This window comes from Amphiura filiformis, unplaced genomic scaffold (assembly GCF_039555335.1).
Source record: "Amphiura filiformis unplaced genomic scaffold, Afil_fr2py scaffold_47, whole genome shotgun sequence".
NCBI lineage: Eukaryota > Metazoa > Echinodermata > Ophiuroidea > Amphilepidida > Amphiuridae > Amphiura > Amphiura filiformis.
In genome coordinates this window covers 665653-684510 of record NW_027305511.1, presented here as the reverse complement: position 1 = coordinate 684510, position 18858 = coordinate 665653, and the positions used below count along the sequence as shown (strand labels likewise).

Below are 18858 nucleotides of genomic sequence, written 5' to 3'. Positions count from 1 at the left end.
ATTAAACTTCTTTGACAGACAGTTTAACACACAGGAGTAGGAAGAATGTGCGGGTGGTTTTACTAAAAACCATGATTACTGTCAGTAAATTTGATTTTGTTCATGCAAGCTTATAATTTTTCATATGATAATCTGCATTTCATCCCAGCTATATACAATTTCAATACATAGCATCGGAATTAGACCTGAATGTGGCAAGAAATTATTCTTGTTTTAAAGAGAAATTACAGACTTTTACAACGTATGCGTTTCGTTTTCCCCGTCACCTTCCGCTGCTACGTGTTGAGCTGTATCCACGATGTTGAGCTTTTGATATATAAGACATGCGCATTGATCACAAAATTCCATTATTATGCAATAAATACCGGTAGAAGTAACTCCTTTTATCGAGTGGGTTGCGTACAGTAGTGGTAATTTCTTTAACTGTCAAACTAATGGTCGTGATTGTTGTATTTTTTTTTATTTGTGAACAGCTTTAGTTTGAAAAGCCAAAAATTGGTGAAATGAAGCCGAATTAAAGCCATTCGTTGACATGTATTCACTATTACTGTATAAATTATTGCTTGAAACAAACAGGGTGGTCCAAAAACAACCCAAGTAAAAAGGTTCATATCTCAAAGTTGAAAACTCTGCTTTAAACTGTTTTCCCGTATTCGTAAAAAAACATCTTCTTAAGAGTATTTGGTGAAAAAAAATCTCAAAAAAGTTCAAAAATTGTGCCAGGTGAAACCTTTGTAATTATGTAATTGTTATCCTAATTGTTGGCCAATGACAGGAGTGAAGTTCGAGTACATGACAAGTAAAAGGGGATTAAAATGGATTGTATGCATGTAAACCGTTACCACTTTTCAAACACAAGCCAAACGTCTTTACCGATTACACGTATGCCTATAAACGCATATGTATGCCTTAGTCGGACACATCCCATTAAATTATGTGTAGACAAGGTGAATTTTGATCCTCGTACGCAAAGCTAGCAACATTTTGTTAATTAAGCTTCTTTTGCTTTCATTTCTTCATCACATACTTTTAGAAAGATATACATTTAGAATATCATAAATAGCTCTTCTGCAATTTGAGCAACACCCTCTGAAATTGGGTAAAGTTGTTTTTGGACCACACAGTGTTGGTCGTCCAAAGCAGAAGCGAAAAGGGGATTAATTGTTTATGCATACACAGGGGTTGGACAATTTTGCAAAATGAAGGTCCAATTGAAGCCATTTGGTGCATCATTTTTACACTTTCTTTCAGGATTTAGAATAGACAATATCGGATTTTTTGTCATGACATATGACACCCTGCACATTATGAGTTTGATTAAAGTGTGTGGTAGGGGTGGGGCAGGCCCTCCGGTCGAAAAAGTTGAGGGCCAGTTGCCCCCTGGCTCCAGATTCCGCTGCCGATTAATCATTTCCATGACGTCTTTGACTCCTGTTTTACTTCTTATGTCACTGTTCCTGACTTTATCCCGTAAAGTTATGTTAAGCAAGCGTGTTTCCATGGCTCTGAGTTGTAATGAGTCTTTGTTCCAGATCTTTAGTTCTCGATCAGGTTTCAGCACCGAAAGTCATGCTTGGTAACTCATATTGATTGTACATACGTCTCCTCAATGTCTTTGGTAGCTTTTTATCACAAAGGATGTCTTTGTACCTGCCAAAACAACACTAGCCAACCTTGATTCTGAATAAGACTTCCTCTCTTGTGTTATCTTCCATCTTGATTGTCTTGTCCAGATTCTTGTAACTTTCTACTTTCTGTAGAATTATCTGTTTATTGTCAATTATGTTACAAAGATAACTATGTTCAATGATGCAATATCAGCATCTAGAATGAACCCAAAGTTACAGTCTAAAGTAATGACACTAGAGAGGCCGTTGAAATCCCAATTTTGGTAAATAAATGTTAGGACCAACTTATCAAAGATTCTTAGCATTACATTTTGCATTTAAATTATACACAAAACATTGGCATATGTTTGTAACGTCTATTTATATTTCAGTGACTTATTGCTGGAAAGATATAACGTTGTCAGTCCGTGAAGACACAGGATTCGTTACTGCAACGCTGACCCGAACTGGTTACACGGATGGCACCAGTGTCGCATGTAAGATTAAGTTTAGAAACCTGTATACATTCTCGCAAACTATGAAATAGGGACCCCGCCCGCGAGCTATGCCTTCGAAATTATTTTATAACTATGTTACAAGATGCAATATCAGCATCTAGGATGAACCCGGGGGTGAGCCCTAAGTTACAGTCTAAATTAAAACTCCAGTATAAGCGTGCATAAGGTGTATCTGGGCGCACCATGAAGTTGCATGATGGCACCGTTTTTTAATGATTCTTAAATGCTCAATTGTGACACAAGATGTATTGGGGAAACCTTAAATGCTCATGATAACAGAAGTACATTACAAAGAGCAGAAGTTATGCTATATCATATTCCAGTTCTTCACAAATTATTCATTGTTTTAAATCATTTAATGATCTGCCAGTCACAACCACTGACAGCATGGTTGGTAATTATTCAAAAGGACAAAACGGATACATCAGGATGAAGGGGAGCTACGTTTTTTGTTTTCTGAAGATATCTCGGTTCTGGTTCTGAAGAAATACTAGGATACACACACAAAAAGCTATATTCTAACGCAGATGTGTCACGGATTTTCTTTTAACTGGTCACAGATTTTTAAGAGAAAATGTCTCATAATGATATATCGGTTATTATTAAATTTGAATCTCTGATAAAAGTCTAATTTGTATTTTATAAGAGAGTTTCTTTCTGCAGCGTTTCAAATTCAATGTATTTGTTAAAGTAAAATGGGTATGGTGTTCATCCTTGGATCTTTCATATTTGGAAGTCCATATACCCCCTATGAAAGACAAGACCTTTTAAAGCTTGCAGTTGCAAATGGTGTTACCTGAATGGGTGACTCCATTGAAATCTATACAGAATAAGGTCATGTCTTCCATGTGGGGGTGTATGGATATCAACTGGGAATAGCCAAAATACATGAACTCATCAAACTATTTTCACTTGCACACAAATAGTACGTGATTCAGTTGTTTTGAGAGTATTGTATTTTGTTTTAGGAACCGAGGAATATCCTGTGTGGTCCAAGTGAAATATTTAGATTTTCAGAAAAGCACCTATACACAATCATTAATATCATCCATACCCGACTATTAAAATCATACGCGGTCATTATTAAAATATTCCGAGGACAAAGCAAAACGTTTAGATTTTTCACAATACCCAAAAAATAATGAACAACTAAAACGCCTTTGATATTCCATGTGATGTTTAATTAATTCTCCTATCAACAACTAGTGCATATTAGGGGTTATTTTAGTTGAAATCCATACATCCCCTATGGTAGACATAACCTTAATCTCCCACACAGGAGATGCAGATTTCAAATGGAGTCACCCATTCAGGTAATCAGTTTGAATTCCAGATTAAGATCGTGAAAGATTAAGGTCATGTCTTCCAGAAGGGGTGTATGGATTTCAACTGGAATAGCCCAATATTAGCTGCTGGATAAAATAATCAAATACTAATAAAACAAACATGTCGTCAATGTAATTATTCTTTCCATTAGATATAAAAACCAACGATGACGTCACAGGAGCTAACATGGCCAGAGCCAACGTAGACTACGAAGCTATTACTACTTCACCAAATACAGAGGTAGTGTTTGAAGCTGAGATTACAGAGTTACCAGTCAATTTAACCATTCTGCAGGACGAGGAGTGCGAAATGTTGGACGAGACATTTCTTCTGGTTATTGATTCAGCCACGGAAGGAAAGATTTGCAAAGATATTAACAATAATGTACTTGATACTGTCCGAATTACCACCATTCATGATGACGGTATGTATTTTATTACGGGGTCATCCCAGCAAACACAAAACGTGATTCGACATCATTCGCTAAACGTTAGAAAGGGTTGCCAGAAAACGTTCAAATGCCAGATTATATAAAGGGTATTTAAAGGGTATAAAACGTTTTCATATCATTACAAAACATTTTTGATAACTTCCTGCAAATATTCTAACGTAATGTTTAATGTCACGGTAGTGACGTCAATGCTCTATGGACATACGTCTACTCTTCCAGATGTTGAACATAATTGCTTGCTATTATCGCTAATCTATGTTTGGTCCTTAATGGAATATTACAGTATGAAAAGTATGAAAGATTAACATTATGTTTCACACTTTGCGTTCACAGTTGTGTTTCGATTTCAACTAGCAAGTTACCGGGTAACTGAAACCAAAAGAGAAGTAGAAGTGGTAGTTGAACTAGAAAACCTGGTAGATGGAGGAATTGATCGTGATGTCATAATAGGTAAAATCTTCAAACGCATTAGGTGCATGAGTAGATAGCACTAATTTCATATACTCCTAGATGGTGAGAACCAATCACAGCAAACGTTTGTAAATTATTACTAGCCGTGCATAAATATTGCAAAATAGCGTAGTACGCGCAGTGCTTTCAGACGTGTTCATGTTTCTTACGGGTGGGTGTTTTCTGGCTTTTTCCAACAATAGTGACAAGTTTGTTAGTTTTTTCCTTTTTCTCGTGTATGAGACGCATCAAATTCTCAGTTGATTATACGTGCATTAGACCCATCAACATCTCAGTACGCGTGCATTATTTTGTACAATTTTACTCCCAACAAGTGATACGCATTCATTAACCTATATCAATCAATAAATGTGCACCAGGAAAAAAAACAAGCAAAAAAACAACAACAAACAAACAAACAAACAAACAAACAAAAACAAACAACAAACAAACAAACAAACAAACCAGTTTGCTTCCTGGTTTTGGCGTGGAAACCTAAATGCTTAATGAAGTTGCGTATGAGTGTCTTGGAAATGTATAAATACTGTGCAATTCTGAGCTTCACCACAATATAATGCACAAAACACTATTTTAAGAAATCTTAATACACACTATAAAAATGTAACAAGACTCTTTTTGAAGTAAACTTTTAAAATAGTAATTTTGCAAAAATTACATTTAAAATATTGCGATTGACAACTGAAGGAACACAACCTACTTATTCATCATTCCAAACATTCCGTCTGCAACTCGTAATGGCAGCACACGCGTAGTTTTAGCTCCATTTATGTCTAAGAAGCCTATTCGTTATTTTATTTATTTTATTTTATTTATTTCTGGGGTGACTAATAATTGCACTATAAAAATGTTACAAGAGTCCTTTTTGTAGTAAACGTTTAAAATAGTAATTTTGCAGCAAAATATTACATTTAAAATATTGCCATTGTAAACTGAAGGAACACAACCTACTGAGTCATCATTCCAAACATTCCGTCTCCAACCCGTAATGGCAACACATACGTAGTTTTATGTCCATTTTTATCAAATCGACTATGCGAAATATATGTCTAAGAAGCCTGTTTGTTATTTTCATGGTCTTTATCCACAGGTGTTAAATCTCAGCCGCTAAATCCTTCTGGATCGTTAATCGCAGCTATGCCAGAGGATTACCAAGACATTGATGAGGTGTTGACCATCACTGCTGGACTAACCACAGCATCTATTACAGTGATAGTTAATGATGATAAACTGGTAGAAGCGGATGTTGAGAGCTTTCAACTTATTTTAGTGAAGCAACCGCTTAATTCATCTGACTGTATTTTAGGGGATCAAATCATGACTCATATAATGATAGAAGATGATGATTGTAAGTACCCATGATCCTGTAACGTTTGAAAATGTGGATGCATAGAATGGCGTTGTTGGGTAGAAAAAAAGCTCGTATGTGCCATTGGCCCCTGAACATGTTTAAAGCAAAACCTCCTGTCCTCTTGGCTCTTGGCAGTTTTTTTTAAAACATTTCCAAGGGCCACAAAATCACGGGGAAAGTCAATACGAAGTCGAAGTATTGGTTAGATTTCTGTTTGTCAAATCCAATAGATATTATACTCACTGACTTGCGCTTTCGCCATCCAGGCTGATGGTTTGATCACAAGTGATCTGGCAACTGCATTTTCCGCGGTGTTTGGATGCAATCTCACTCCTCGGGATCAAAGTTTGTTTTAGCAGTGGATATTATACGTGACTCAGAGAGAAAGAGCCGAAAGCTGTCCATGGTTAGCCCATAGACAGAAAGGATAACAAAATCTAACCAATATTATCTACAATATTACTGATGTATCTGTTAACGGAAGTCGAAATAGCTATCAAATTTGCTTTGGATTTTTTTTTCAATGTATAAGTTTTTATCTCTTAAAGGCCACGTCTATTGCAAAACCAAGTTTATCTCTATTCGAAGAGAATAATTATTACATTACAAGTTGACACTCGTTGCAATTTTTTATGCGTATTTCTCCTGAAAAAAGAGAAATTGTGTGGGTTCGGGCTCGTAGGTGTTCTTCCCCCGTTTGAAGCGTACGTGTTCATCCCCCGTTTGGCTGATGACGTAAGTAAATGAAGCGGACACTATATCATGCTCTCATCATACAATCACAATCACTTTGACAAGTTTGACATTAGCAACAATGAGTTGTACTATTATTTACCATAACAATGATGCATATTTTTAAAACCCATGAAATTTGTAATACTTAATTCAGAGTTTTTTCTTTGAACAACAACAGTATACGTTCTGTACATTGAGAATGTTTATAGTCCCTTCTTGCAAAGCAGGCACAGTCATTTCATGACGTCAACTTTTTTCTAGGTCAAATCTGTCGAGCTCATTCGAAGGAACTCATAGCTTAAGTTGTTTTTTATAGAATATCATTTTTAAACGTCTTATTTTCTCAAAAATGAGTCATTTTCATTGTCCTCAGAATATTAGCTTGCCAATGATATGATGTTGTCCGAGCAATGGACATTAACATTAAATAAGAGTTGACTAGAATGGTCTACTAATAGGTATCAGGGAAAATCTATGGCATACAAACATTGGGACAAAAGATTTTAAGAGCGCAAAGCGCGACCACAAATATATGGTTACAAGGCCTATCTTACGGCTCCTGGTATTTCTGAGATTTTACCGTTTGGAGATGGGTTTTGGGGGCACAGAAAGTTATGGAATTTCGTGAAGGCAATGTCGGTTTGTATATTTCTATTGAATGAACATAAACACGTCCCCTTACTTTGAATGTCCATAAACATTATCTCTAAGGTTGTTGGCGTGTTGAAGAGGAGGAAATGACGACAAACGAAGGAGATGGCAAAGTGGACATATCTGTAACGTGTGCGAGAGAGTCAGCTTCTGCTGTTGTTCCTAAGTACCCAGTCACTGCAGGTAAATAAATAAATAATACGTATGGGTAATGTCGCCTTCTGTACTGTTTCTAATTATGGGTAACGTTGCTTCTATGGTCCATATAACACATATGGACGGTTTCTATGGGTAACGTTGCTTCTATATTCAATATAATGCAAATGGAAGGTTTCTAAAAATAATAGGCAACGTTGCTTCTATAGTCAATATAACAGAAAGAAATGGTTTTTAATTACGGGTAACGTCGCATTATTAAACGAAGGGATGATTTTCATTAAAACATAAGTCTTCACACAACTTTCAAACAATATCTTATAAACCGGTAAACACTTTCACAGTTTTACAGATCCGTGCCACAGGTGTTACAGGGCAGCCACAAGCTACTCTTTCTGAGGATTACACACTGTCCTCCATAACCAATATCACGATAAATTCCGCAATATCTGCAACTTCAACATGGTCGTTTAAAACACAAGATGATACTATCGCAGAGCCGCCGGAATATTTAGATGTGAGTCTGGAGTCAGCGTATGATGGAGAACTATGTGGGCCTCTGACAACAAGAGTAGCAATCGAAGACAATGATGGTGAGTACAAATTTTCAGAAACAGTTTAAATTCACCTTTTATAGGGTAAATCTGCCTTGTGCAATGTTTGATATATGTACAAACCTGGATCGGTTTATAATTGGCGGGAAAATATAAGGCTCCTAACATCGTGTATTGATGCACGCACGCAATTGAACACAGCACAAACGCCAGTTGCACGTTGCGTTATGCGTGACTGTCGCACGCGTATGTAAATTTACGCGAGAGTGAGTTGGGACTATATTGACTCGCGCAATAACAAAAACCGAATAACTTTCACTAATTATAAGACGAACAAACTTAATGCACGCATTGGGGCATTTAATTAAACATAGATGACAGTATGCTACAGAGTTTATTACCTGACAAAGACGGCAAATTAGGCCATATTCAGGCAGGCACGTATAATCTAATCATTGTCCAAAGGATATATTATTAAACCTAATTAACAAAATATAAATGGGGTAGTTTCTACCTCTCCATCCTTCGGACTTATTTCTTGTCTCCGTAATACGCTCAAGCAAACCGCCAAACTGCTCTATTGTAAAATTAACTGTGCGATTATTCTTTGCGCCTGTGACCGTAACACATTACCCGCGAGTACCTCACGGGGGTATGGTGAGCCGTCATACTTCGAGGGTTTGGATGTTGTGACCCAAGTACATTTGTTCGTCTATTATAACATATTTAACATTATGGGATGAAGGGAGGGGGTAGATACAACCACGAGAACCACTAATGGCGGTGATCTAATTTTCGTGATTTGTTAAAGGCTTTATTTGGGGGCTATTGCTCTTGTCATACTCACTTTTTCCCGCAATTATTATTCCTAAGTATCCGTGAGGATCGCTTCCTGTGGAGACGATAATAGAATACCAGAGAACGGAGGCAAGCTGAGGGTTATTTTGGAACGTATCGGTGATGATAGCGGGTCAACCTCTGTATGTAAGTCTATAGTTGATTAAACCTTATAGCTTTTCGGTAGATTAAAGAGCTAATTGTTAAGGTGGAATCCCCCCGGTTGTGGGCAAAAATATTAACTTTACAAAAATATTAACTTTACAAATTGGAATTTTATTGTTTTCTCAAGCTGCGATATTTAATCATATCTCAAAAAATAATCAGGATTTTGACCTCTAATCTATACTATTATTTGTGATAATTCAAGTGTGTCTTTTCCAAATCAAAATTATAATAAAACAATGTTTCAAAAATATAAAAAATCCTAAAAACAGTGTTTCTAGACCAAAATTCACTAAATTGCTGATAGCTCGAAAACTTTTTTTCGCGAACACGTGTCCACACGGAACATGATATCTCAAAAAGTATTTTGAGGTATGGACTTCAAATTTAAACTGAGTGTTGCTGATATGCAGGGCTATAAATTGAACCTTTGAAGTTTTTAATTCCAAGCTTTGGAACTATGTTGTTGCTATGGCAGCATCAAAATAGCATACAACAATAATTATTAAATGTTGAATTTGAGCTTTGACCTCCCGGTAGACCCCAAGACATCACATAATTATCATAAATCTATTTCAAATTCGAGTCCTGTCTATGAAGAACACATTCCCAAAATTTCATTTTTATTGATAAAACACTTTTTGAGATATCATGTTCCAAAGGTCTCTACCTTTGAAATTTACCAAATCCAATATGGCGGCCGTTATTTATTTATTTATTATTCATTAGGCATTTCAACAAAAATATACAGCAAAATTAGACTAGCAAGCAAGGGCTGCCAGGGCCCAACAAAAGTGGCAAATAAAGCACTGACATCTAAAAGATGAGTGGACCCCACCCTTGCAAACATTTTTTTAAAACAGCACTATGTTAAAAGCATGAAGCCCCAAGATACAAGAGACACAATATATTGCATTTAGCCAAGCAGGATAAAACACACCACAACATAATGAGATAATGCCCCCTCCCACCCTATCACCACAACAAAACATAGATGGCACCAAGGATTCAATTTCTTGAATGGACTGAAAGTAGTCTCTCAAGTGGGATTTGAAGCAGTTAAAGCTATTGCACAAATAAATATCAGTGAAATGCCAAATGTTGCTAGTAGTAGAATAGTTAAATAGGCCTACAGCATGCAATGACAATAAAAAAGTTTATGATGTCGTCATGCGTAGATCTTAAGGTGGTATTTGAGGCATGGCTGAGACAAAACCGGTTGTGACTTTTTGGTAACGAACCGGAGCGATATTGACATGTAAAACAGATGAAAAAACTGGAAACATCAACCTTCTTTTGTGATGACTTTTAGCACCTTCTTTTGGAATGGGATGGGGCATCTTTTGTGATGACATTCGGAACCGTTCTGGGCCATTATTGGCATAACCACAACCGTATTAATCAGCCTTCTTTTGATCTTCTTCTGTTATGACTTTCGGAACATCATGTAGTGTTTTGAACTTTTGAATTCATAGTATGGCCGTCACATCTCTAATAAGATTGTTTGTTTTGGGGTTTTTTTCATTTCTTCGATAATTTTTTTAATTTCTTCATTCATCGATAAAGAAGAAATGTTTTTATCTAGGCCTAGGTGCAATTATTTTCGTTTTAACGAATAACCGCGGAACGACATTGACATGTAAAACAGACGTAGGCCTATCATGTAAACATTAATCATGATGATGGGGGCATAATTATGCGCATTATTATAGCATATAACATTCAGCGGAAACTAATGAAATGTTCTCAATAAGTGCAAATACTACCCTGTCAGCTTTTAAATAGAAAAATTAATTATGCAAAGTAGAGCAGCTAACTAATTAATTATCTGGAAGTCATTAGGAACACTTTGACCAAGTTTGAAACCAGTATTCTATTAAATAAAAATGTTATTGAATATTAATGAGCACTTTCGAGTCAGTCATATTGGTTCATTGATCATTGGTAATTAACAATGGTAACGGGTCATATGGCCAACAATCTGAGTACTGGATGTGAATAAAATTTGTTTAAGGTATACATGCCACCTAGTTATGGGAAGTTTCATTCACTAAGTTTACCTATACAAGCTTTAGATTCCAGCTCACCCAAACCGGGGGGATTCCACCTTGGCACTATCCCGACTGTAGAGGGTGTGTTTACAGTCAGGAGAGGATCATACACGTGACTAAGGTAGTGGGCCCGCTTGTCTCTGTTCATGACATTGGGCCTTCGTCTCCTGATCCATATTGCATATTTGACATATCTGGCATTTGCATCACACTCCTTGCTAAGAATTTTTGCATTGTCCCAATTGTTATTAGGCACCACAAAAGATAAGCTGTGATGATTAAATTAAATAGGACTGATATATTGCATCTATTATTCATGGATCTCTGTAATTTAAACTATGACTCAAACTATAAAATATCCTGTGTTTACACTTTCTTGCCTAAGATGATTCAAGTGCTCTAAATGTGACAGAAGTTTTTGGGTGTTTTAGTGTTTTACACAGATTCTAAAGCTGAAACGCCAGATACCGGAGCGGGAGTTGGAGATTATGATTATCAAAATGTGGTTGTAACGTTCCCAGCTTTTCAAAATAAGATCGTCCAGGACATAGTGATTAACAACGATTTGGAACAAGAGAATGACGAAACGTTTGAAGTTTTTATCTCGAAGTCCAGTCAAAATACTGTGGTGGATTCTACAGCAAACTCGTGTGAAGTGACCATCCTTGATGATGACTGTAAGTTTTCATGATTATTGAACATTATTGTCGCACACAAGAGCTCTAACATGTAGGCCTCGCTACCCGTATCTTCATATGTCGCACTGTAGAGTGCTTTGCTCATTCTTTTCTTAGTTTTTAATAGCGCCATATAAGTCTTGTTAACAACAACTTTTTACTCATAGTTAGACTACTTTTTGAATAAAGTGCTCAATCCCAAGAAGAGAGAGCGTATAAAAGTTCAAAGAGCAGACCTTCCAGAATAGGTAGTCGTTACTCTGAGCTGAGTTGCATGCCAAAAAGGCAATCGTCAGACGAAACGATGAAATGCTTTGGAAGGACAACCATCTCTTGGGAATGTGAATGAATATACATTCCATGGTGTCAAACAGTCAAAGTCAATGCCAGAGTTAGTCTGTCTAAATGCTCAACTGCAAAACAGGAGAATAGGTAGTCGTTATTCTGAGTTACTCAGACGACACATCTCCACCATGCTTCATTTTAAAGATAGAAGAACCTGTCTTGACAATTTTTGTCACTTTCCGTGTATTTAATTTGGTAAAATGAGCTATCTCAAAGTTAGATCAATTTACCGCATTAGCCAATACCCTCTAGAGAGCGCCAGACAAACCCTCACACATTAATGATAACACGGCAAAACAACCTATCTCAAGATAGATCATTTTACCAAATCAATCGTGAATTGGGGTTGAAGTTGTCATTTAACGCAATGCGCACTAGTGGTTAACTGTCAATGGGCTTCATACTTTATCATTGTGAACTCATTTTCGTTCTTTTTAAACAACCTGTTTCTTGCAAAACATTTATTAGGTTTTGTTCAAATTTGAAAACCTACACGATATTGAAAATGAAAGCATGTATGTAACATGATGCTCGGTAATTGTAAATATCTTTTTGCGTTAATGTTGATATAAATGTTGCATACAGAACTAGTGCATAAAGAATTCCAACTGGCTTAAAAATTCTCTCTCACATTAATGTTTTTTGGAATACGGTATTTTCAAGAAATTGTAATGCAAAGTTTAAGATTTTCATATGTGATGCACACTAAAATAGGCTATGCATACATTTTAAATGTTTGGATTCTGATGTATATTTTTCGGCTTACGTTCAATTTTATTCACTCGGTATTTTTTATGGGTCACCCTGTATAATGAATATTAATGTACAAATGGGAAAAATGATGGCTGCTTTATGATAGATCGAACGAAAAAAATACGGTGTCTTAGGGTGCCCGACAATAAATATGGAGGAGTGTGATGCTGAAAAGGGGGTGCATTACCTATCACACATATCAATCACCCCCATAACGGGAGTGACCCACGGACTAGAAAATTAACCATGTCAAATAGTATAGAGGTTCACGTAGGCTTACATAAATAATATGCGAATGTTAATAATTATGGTCTATTGCATAACATGACATCGAAGAATTAACAAGCACAAACCACTATTACCATTGCAGATGATGAGCCAACTCCCCCTACGCCTAGCCAAGGTAGGTTACAATCGTCAGAAACAAAGAAAGTGGTTTTAATAAATTTCATACAGCCTGTATATATTTAAAAGGTTTAAGACAACATTCTTTTTCATGCATAATATTGTTTATAAATTACCATTGATTAATGCATGACTTTGACACAAATATTATAATATTCTCCAACTAAGACTTTCCGCCAATTACTACCACTTTACGACCACTTTTCTTCCTGCTTTACAGGGTTGGGTTTTGGTGCTATTTTCATCATCATCGGTTCCATTCTGGCTGGTCTCATACTTATTGGGGGCACACTATTGTGCCTTGTTATCCGTCGAAGAGCTCGAGGCCTTTCCATTGTTTCTAAACCCCCGACTGGACCACAAACAGAACCAGACCCATTTCAACTGGTTCCACTGGGATATGGAGGGAATGCTTATGGTCTTCCTCGTAATGGATTTGGATACCCAAGTACCGGATTTAGGTTGCCAAGGGATGCATTTGGGGTAAGTATGGTTTTTGGGAAATGTTACAGTACGATAGTGTTTAAAGGTTTCTCACTCCAAGGGCCAAAATAGCCTCACTTTCTTTAATAGTGCAATTCATCATTGGAACTCACTGCCAAATGAAATCAAGAACATCAATGATTTTAAATTGTACAAACAATCTGTCAAACAGTTTTAGCTGATCAAGGGTCCATTTGATTTTTTGTTTGAGCTGGTCTCACATTTCTGCTTTTTGCGTCCTTTGTGCACGTTGTCTCTGTTCTTGTTTTTGTATGGCAGTTTGTTCCTATATTTCTCTTGCTTGTAAAGGACCCCAATGGAAATAAGCTTTTCCCAAGGCTTTTTGGGCTATCCTTGGTACTTGTGTTGATTTGTAATTTCGTTAAACAATTTTGATGTGCAATATATTTTATTTTGTTATAATAATACTGTATATGTAGTGTAATTTGTATGTTATTCTTATAGTACCAAATAAAATCAATCAATCAATCAGGTACTTGGCCAGATTTACAGCCTCATTTTACCTCATCAACATTTAAATAAAATCGCGGATATGCTAGGCTCAAGTTAACACCCAAATAAGATGCCGGCTGGGCGAGAATCGCGAAAAAGATTCAATCTATAATTATTGTAATCCCCCGATTTGCAATGGTAAAGACCGCAATACACGATGCAATTCGAGGGTAGCCTATTTACAGCGTGGGGTGCAGGGGCCCGCTTAAGGGCACATTGAAAATGTTTCTTTCTGGTTGAGCTTAGAGGCAATTTCCTTTTGTTCTTTACACAATATTGCGGATATTCTAGGTTTATAAAAAGGTCATGAAAACAGTTTTCAGCCGTTCTATATGCAAAAACACTAAAAATGCTTCTAAATAAGAAAAATAGTACTTTTTTCTAATACATTTTTTTCCAATTTGCTCGAAACTGGTGCGGCGATCGTCTGACCTGTCGCATAGGTTGTGCCGGCCCTGTATCAACTAATGCGTGACTTGTACTGTCGACAGACCATTCTATATAGACAGCCCACATAATTAACTTGTCATTGTGTTCAAGTCATATTAGTTTAGTTTAGAAGGTGGTACCTGTACCCACGGATATCAACTTTAAATCACTCTCTCTAGGTCAAAAAAGTGGGGTTATCCTTAGTGTGAGAGAGCACCAAATACTAATAGGATTAAGAGTTATGGTTCGGATTAGGGTTAGGGTTCGGATTTAGGGTTAGGATAATGGTTAGGGTTAGGGTTAGGTTTAGTTTGGTGCTCTCTTACACGAAGGATACACCAATCAGTGTGTAAAAAACCGAAGCTATGACAAAATTCAAAACATATCCCAAGGGTTCAACAGGGGTTAAATGTCATTGAACAGGGTTCAGATTTCAAAATTGTCAACAACCATGCCAAAGTATTCTTCTGGTCACAAGGATTCAGAATATAGTTTGACCTACCGACATACCGTCCTTGAGTCAAAGCCGGGGTGTGATCTTTTTTTGGCCATACATATAAACTAAACTGTATGGCTAAAAAACCTGACCACCACCGTCTTTGACATTTTTGCTCAAGAACAATTATAGATAGATAAGATAGATAAGATAGGTCAAACAATTTAATCCTTGTTAACCCCTTGGGATATTTTTTTAATGTATTGACCTAGCTAATCGTTTTTGACGCAATCTTTCTGATCTATAGACAGCAATAATTAGAAGTTGATTTACCCCCATGCAAGATACCCACATCCTTCCAACTTAACTAACTATACTTTATATTACGTATTAAAATTATGTGAATCAAGTTTATTTCACGTGACTTTATTTTGTCTTTATTACAAGTCTGACGTATGCATTGTGTCTCGTGTCGACTATAAAGTAACTATTATGATTATTACGTAACAATGAGTCAAACTGAATATTGTGTTTTTATCCACAGAATGTTGCAGTGGGTAACAACAACCGCTATGATTTCGGATACCGTAACAACGACCCCTATGGTTTCGGATACCCGTAACTACGTAGAAGATGAATATAGAACCGTCATTAAAACAACTATAGGTGCCAAAAAGTAGTCAGTGTCATTATTAAGAATACACCAATGCTGAAGCACACATCTAATTTGGTCCTATGTCATGTTGTACAGATTTTGTTTGATTTCTTCCAAGTTTCAAAGATTATTCCTATATCGGATCAAGCAAAATTAAAGTGGTTATTGGGATTCTTGTACTTAGTCCTACATCGCGGTTGTTTGATGGCACGTAGAACTGTATTAATTTTTAAGGACAGTTGAACACTGATGGCGCTATTTGTCTTAAACCTTGTTTGCATCTTTACAAGGGGTAGACACTTGTATAATGACATTAAAACATAAGAAAATGGGTAATAAATAGCAAGGGAATTTTTTTTAAACATTTTATCATAAAATGAAAGGAATAACTGATATTATTGGACTAATTTGAACTTAAAATAGATATAAATAGCGCCCTCGATTGTTTTCTGTTTTTGGTTTGGTTATTATGAAAACCCAGATTCACACGTGAAATAAGAGATGTCTATCCAATTAAGTGCGGGAAGATTTTTTTTTTGGTTCAATGTGATTTTAATCTAGGTGTTTTAATATAGCTGGATTTGGAAATCAATGACACCGGAAAAATAGAGATAATTGTAGTTTATAGATGTATTTCATATTTAACCAGTTAGTTGTATATTATGTAAGGCAGTTTAGTCAATAAAACACATGGGCGCTATACCATGTATACCGGTCAATTGAAAATATCAGCCTCTTAGAACGATTTTCATTGGTCACAAAAATGACTAAGAGGCGTATTATTATATATTAAACAAACATTAGAAAATTGGTGAGATTGGCCAGTATTTGTTAAAGCCTAAACCAAATTTGCTGAAAGCTCTATTTTGATTGGTTACTCGAATGCTTATATCATGTAATTAACCAATCAGTGACCCTGTACGAAAGGTAGTAGTGCCCATGCGATGGAGTTAACTCTGACTAAAAGATGTTAAATGAGGTTAGTATCCAATGAAGAATTGTAGATCAACGAATTGAGATATTTGTGATATTTTCTCAAAAATTCAAAAGCTATCTTAAGAAACACTGTACCAATACTAGGCTTGTTTGTACTCATTTAAATGCATTTTCCATGTTGATTCCAAATATGGTAACGGTGACGAAAAGTTACAATTCTGAAATGGTTGGATTAAATATAAATTGAAAACTGAAAACGGAATGAATTCCATTCTCCTACGGAAAGTAAACACATAACACTGTATTCCGCATATCTTAGTCAGTTCCAGTAGGAATTTCCCCCAATTCCATTTTTTGACAATCACAGTACTTTATATTTGCCATCCAGTTTCTCCTTTTATGTACTTTTGTCAATTTAAAACTACTTGTAAATTTCACCCGGAAATTTCATCAGTTATGAAAATTTAAGCAACGATATGTTATAATTTTACCCTTTTTGACGGGGTTGGAATTCATCTGGAGTCTTTTCAATGTAAATAATCATTGTTTCATACGATACTATATGTTATTGTTTTAATAACTTGATCAACGTTTAAAAGTTTAAACAAGTTTTATTGTTAACTTATTTGCTCAAACGCCATAATATTATAATTATGTCACGGGCGCCTGCATTAATTTAACTTGCTTAAAAACACTTATATGCTTGTAGACCCCGGTTGTAGACTGAATTTTACGGTATGCCATCATGTAATGTATATCGTATGCATATCTTGCCATTGGATCAATCGAATCCAATTAATCGTAGATAGATGAGGCAGGCTAAGACCCAGTTCAAAATGTTTTATCCGTCGAATATTCGATACAACAAGCATTCGTTATTTACGCTATTTCCATTTTATTTCAAGACTTGTTTGTTGACATAAAATTGATAAAAAAATTCCAACATATATTCAACGTCAAATATGATTGAGTTTTCGTCAACAATCATTCGCTAGACGATAAAAATGAATTGAAATAGCTCAACAAACGTATACTCGTTGAACGAATATTCAACGTTAAATATAATTTAGTATGGATCGGCCCGTTCTTTTTGGTATGGAAAAGATGCCTTGAAGAACATTTTGTTTTCTTTGCTTTGCTTTGCTTTGCTTTGCTTTGCTTTGTTTGCTTTGCTTTGAAAAAAAAACTTGCACTGATTTCAAATAATTACAATAATACATTTAATTGTATATCGTTAAGTATGATATTGATAATCATGTATACTACCATGCATTTCTTGCCATTAATTCATTATTTAGAGGTTAATAACTGCGCATCGGTTATTTGGAGGGCATTGTGAAAAATCTAAACATTTTGCCTTTGGAACCTACGCCCCTCGGGATATTCCGAGGTCCAAAGCAAAATGTTTAGATTTTTCACAATGCCCGACATATTACCGATGCAAAGTTATTAACCTCATTCATAACCGTCACTTTAATCTCTTCACCTTACAAAATAACACCAAATGTTGCTCAAAAGTTTATAAAAATAGATGATTTTGACATCTTCCCTTTTCAAAAATCGATCAGGCTAAAACAGAACGACCAATAACAAAAGTGCGTATCAGAATCTGTGCAAATATGGTAGCGCGCAATCCAAATACGGCAGCCAGCGCGCGCGCAGTTTGTTGGACGCACAATACGGCGAACGCGGAAGTCAATTGTGTGCGACATTGGAACAATTACGCATTTTGCGGTCAATTGTGAGATATTAATGACCTCGATTTGCGTTCGCGTTTTTGCAAATAATAAAATATGATTGGATCGCACGCATTGCGTTTATTAATGAGGTTATGAATAGACCTTTTTCTCAGACGTCACCAATCAATCGATATTGGGGTCCAGCATTCGAGTCATCAACACCCAAACGCAAATACCGCGCCGGCGCCCGCGATCAACTTTGCGCCACGCTAGGCGTCCTGCGCGGAATTGCCAGCTCGCAGTACGCGTTTAGTTCGCCACGGTGTAAAAAGTAAACAAAAAACAAAGATTGAATTTTAAATAGCATCGCGGTTTTTCCGTATCTTTTGTATTTTATGGCATTAAAACAAACTGGAACAAAGGTAAATAGTATACAGAGTCCGTTTAAACAATTATTTTATGGAAGCTAAAGTGAAATATATGACAAAACAGGAGAAAATACGCAGTATTTGGTGTTTTTACACCGTGGACACGTGAGAAACGCACGTGTTGTTTGTTTACATCTCAGACCCCAATATCGATTAGGTGACGTCATCAGAAAAAGGTCTATATCTCACAATTGACTCCGGACGCGCAACAATGACTTCCGCGTCTGACGTAGCAATCAAAACATGGGG

The 18858-nt window shown here is 36.2% G+C and overlaps 1 protein-coding gene across 1 annotated transcript in view; it reads left to right on the top strand.

Moving 5' to 3' along the window:
• The window catches only part of LOC140144271 (uncharacterized), an 87520-nt gene extending 69729 nt beyond the window's left edge, over positions 1-17791 (top strand). The window contains exons 18-28 of the mRNA XM_072166089.1: positions 2000-2104; positions 3603-3875; positions 4236-4352; positions 5461-5718; positions 7168-7290; positions 7608-7856; positions 8691-8801; positions 11302-11547; positions 13016-13048; positions 13271-13533; positions 15456-17791. Of these exons, the coding sequence (XP_072022190.1) occupies positions 2000-2104; positions 3603-3875; positions 4236-4352; positions 5461-5718; positions 7168-7290; positions 7608-7856; positions 8691-8801; positions 11302-11547; positions 13016-13048; positions 13271-13533; positions 15456-15533 (1856 nt within the window). The 3' untranslated portion in view covers positions 15534-17791. The remainder of the gene's footprint in view (positions 1-1999; positions 2105-3602; positions 3876-4235; positions 4353-5460; positions 5719-7167; positions 7291-7607; positions 7857-8690; positions 8802-11301; positions 11548-13015; positions 13049-13270; positions 13534-15455) is intronic.
• The last annotated feature ends 1067 nt before the right edge of the window (positions 17792-18858 follow it).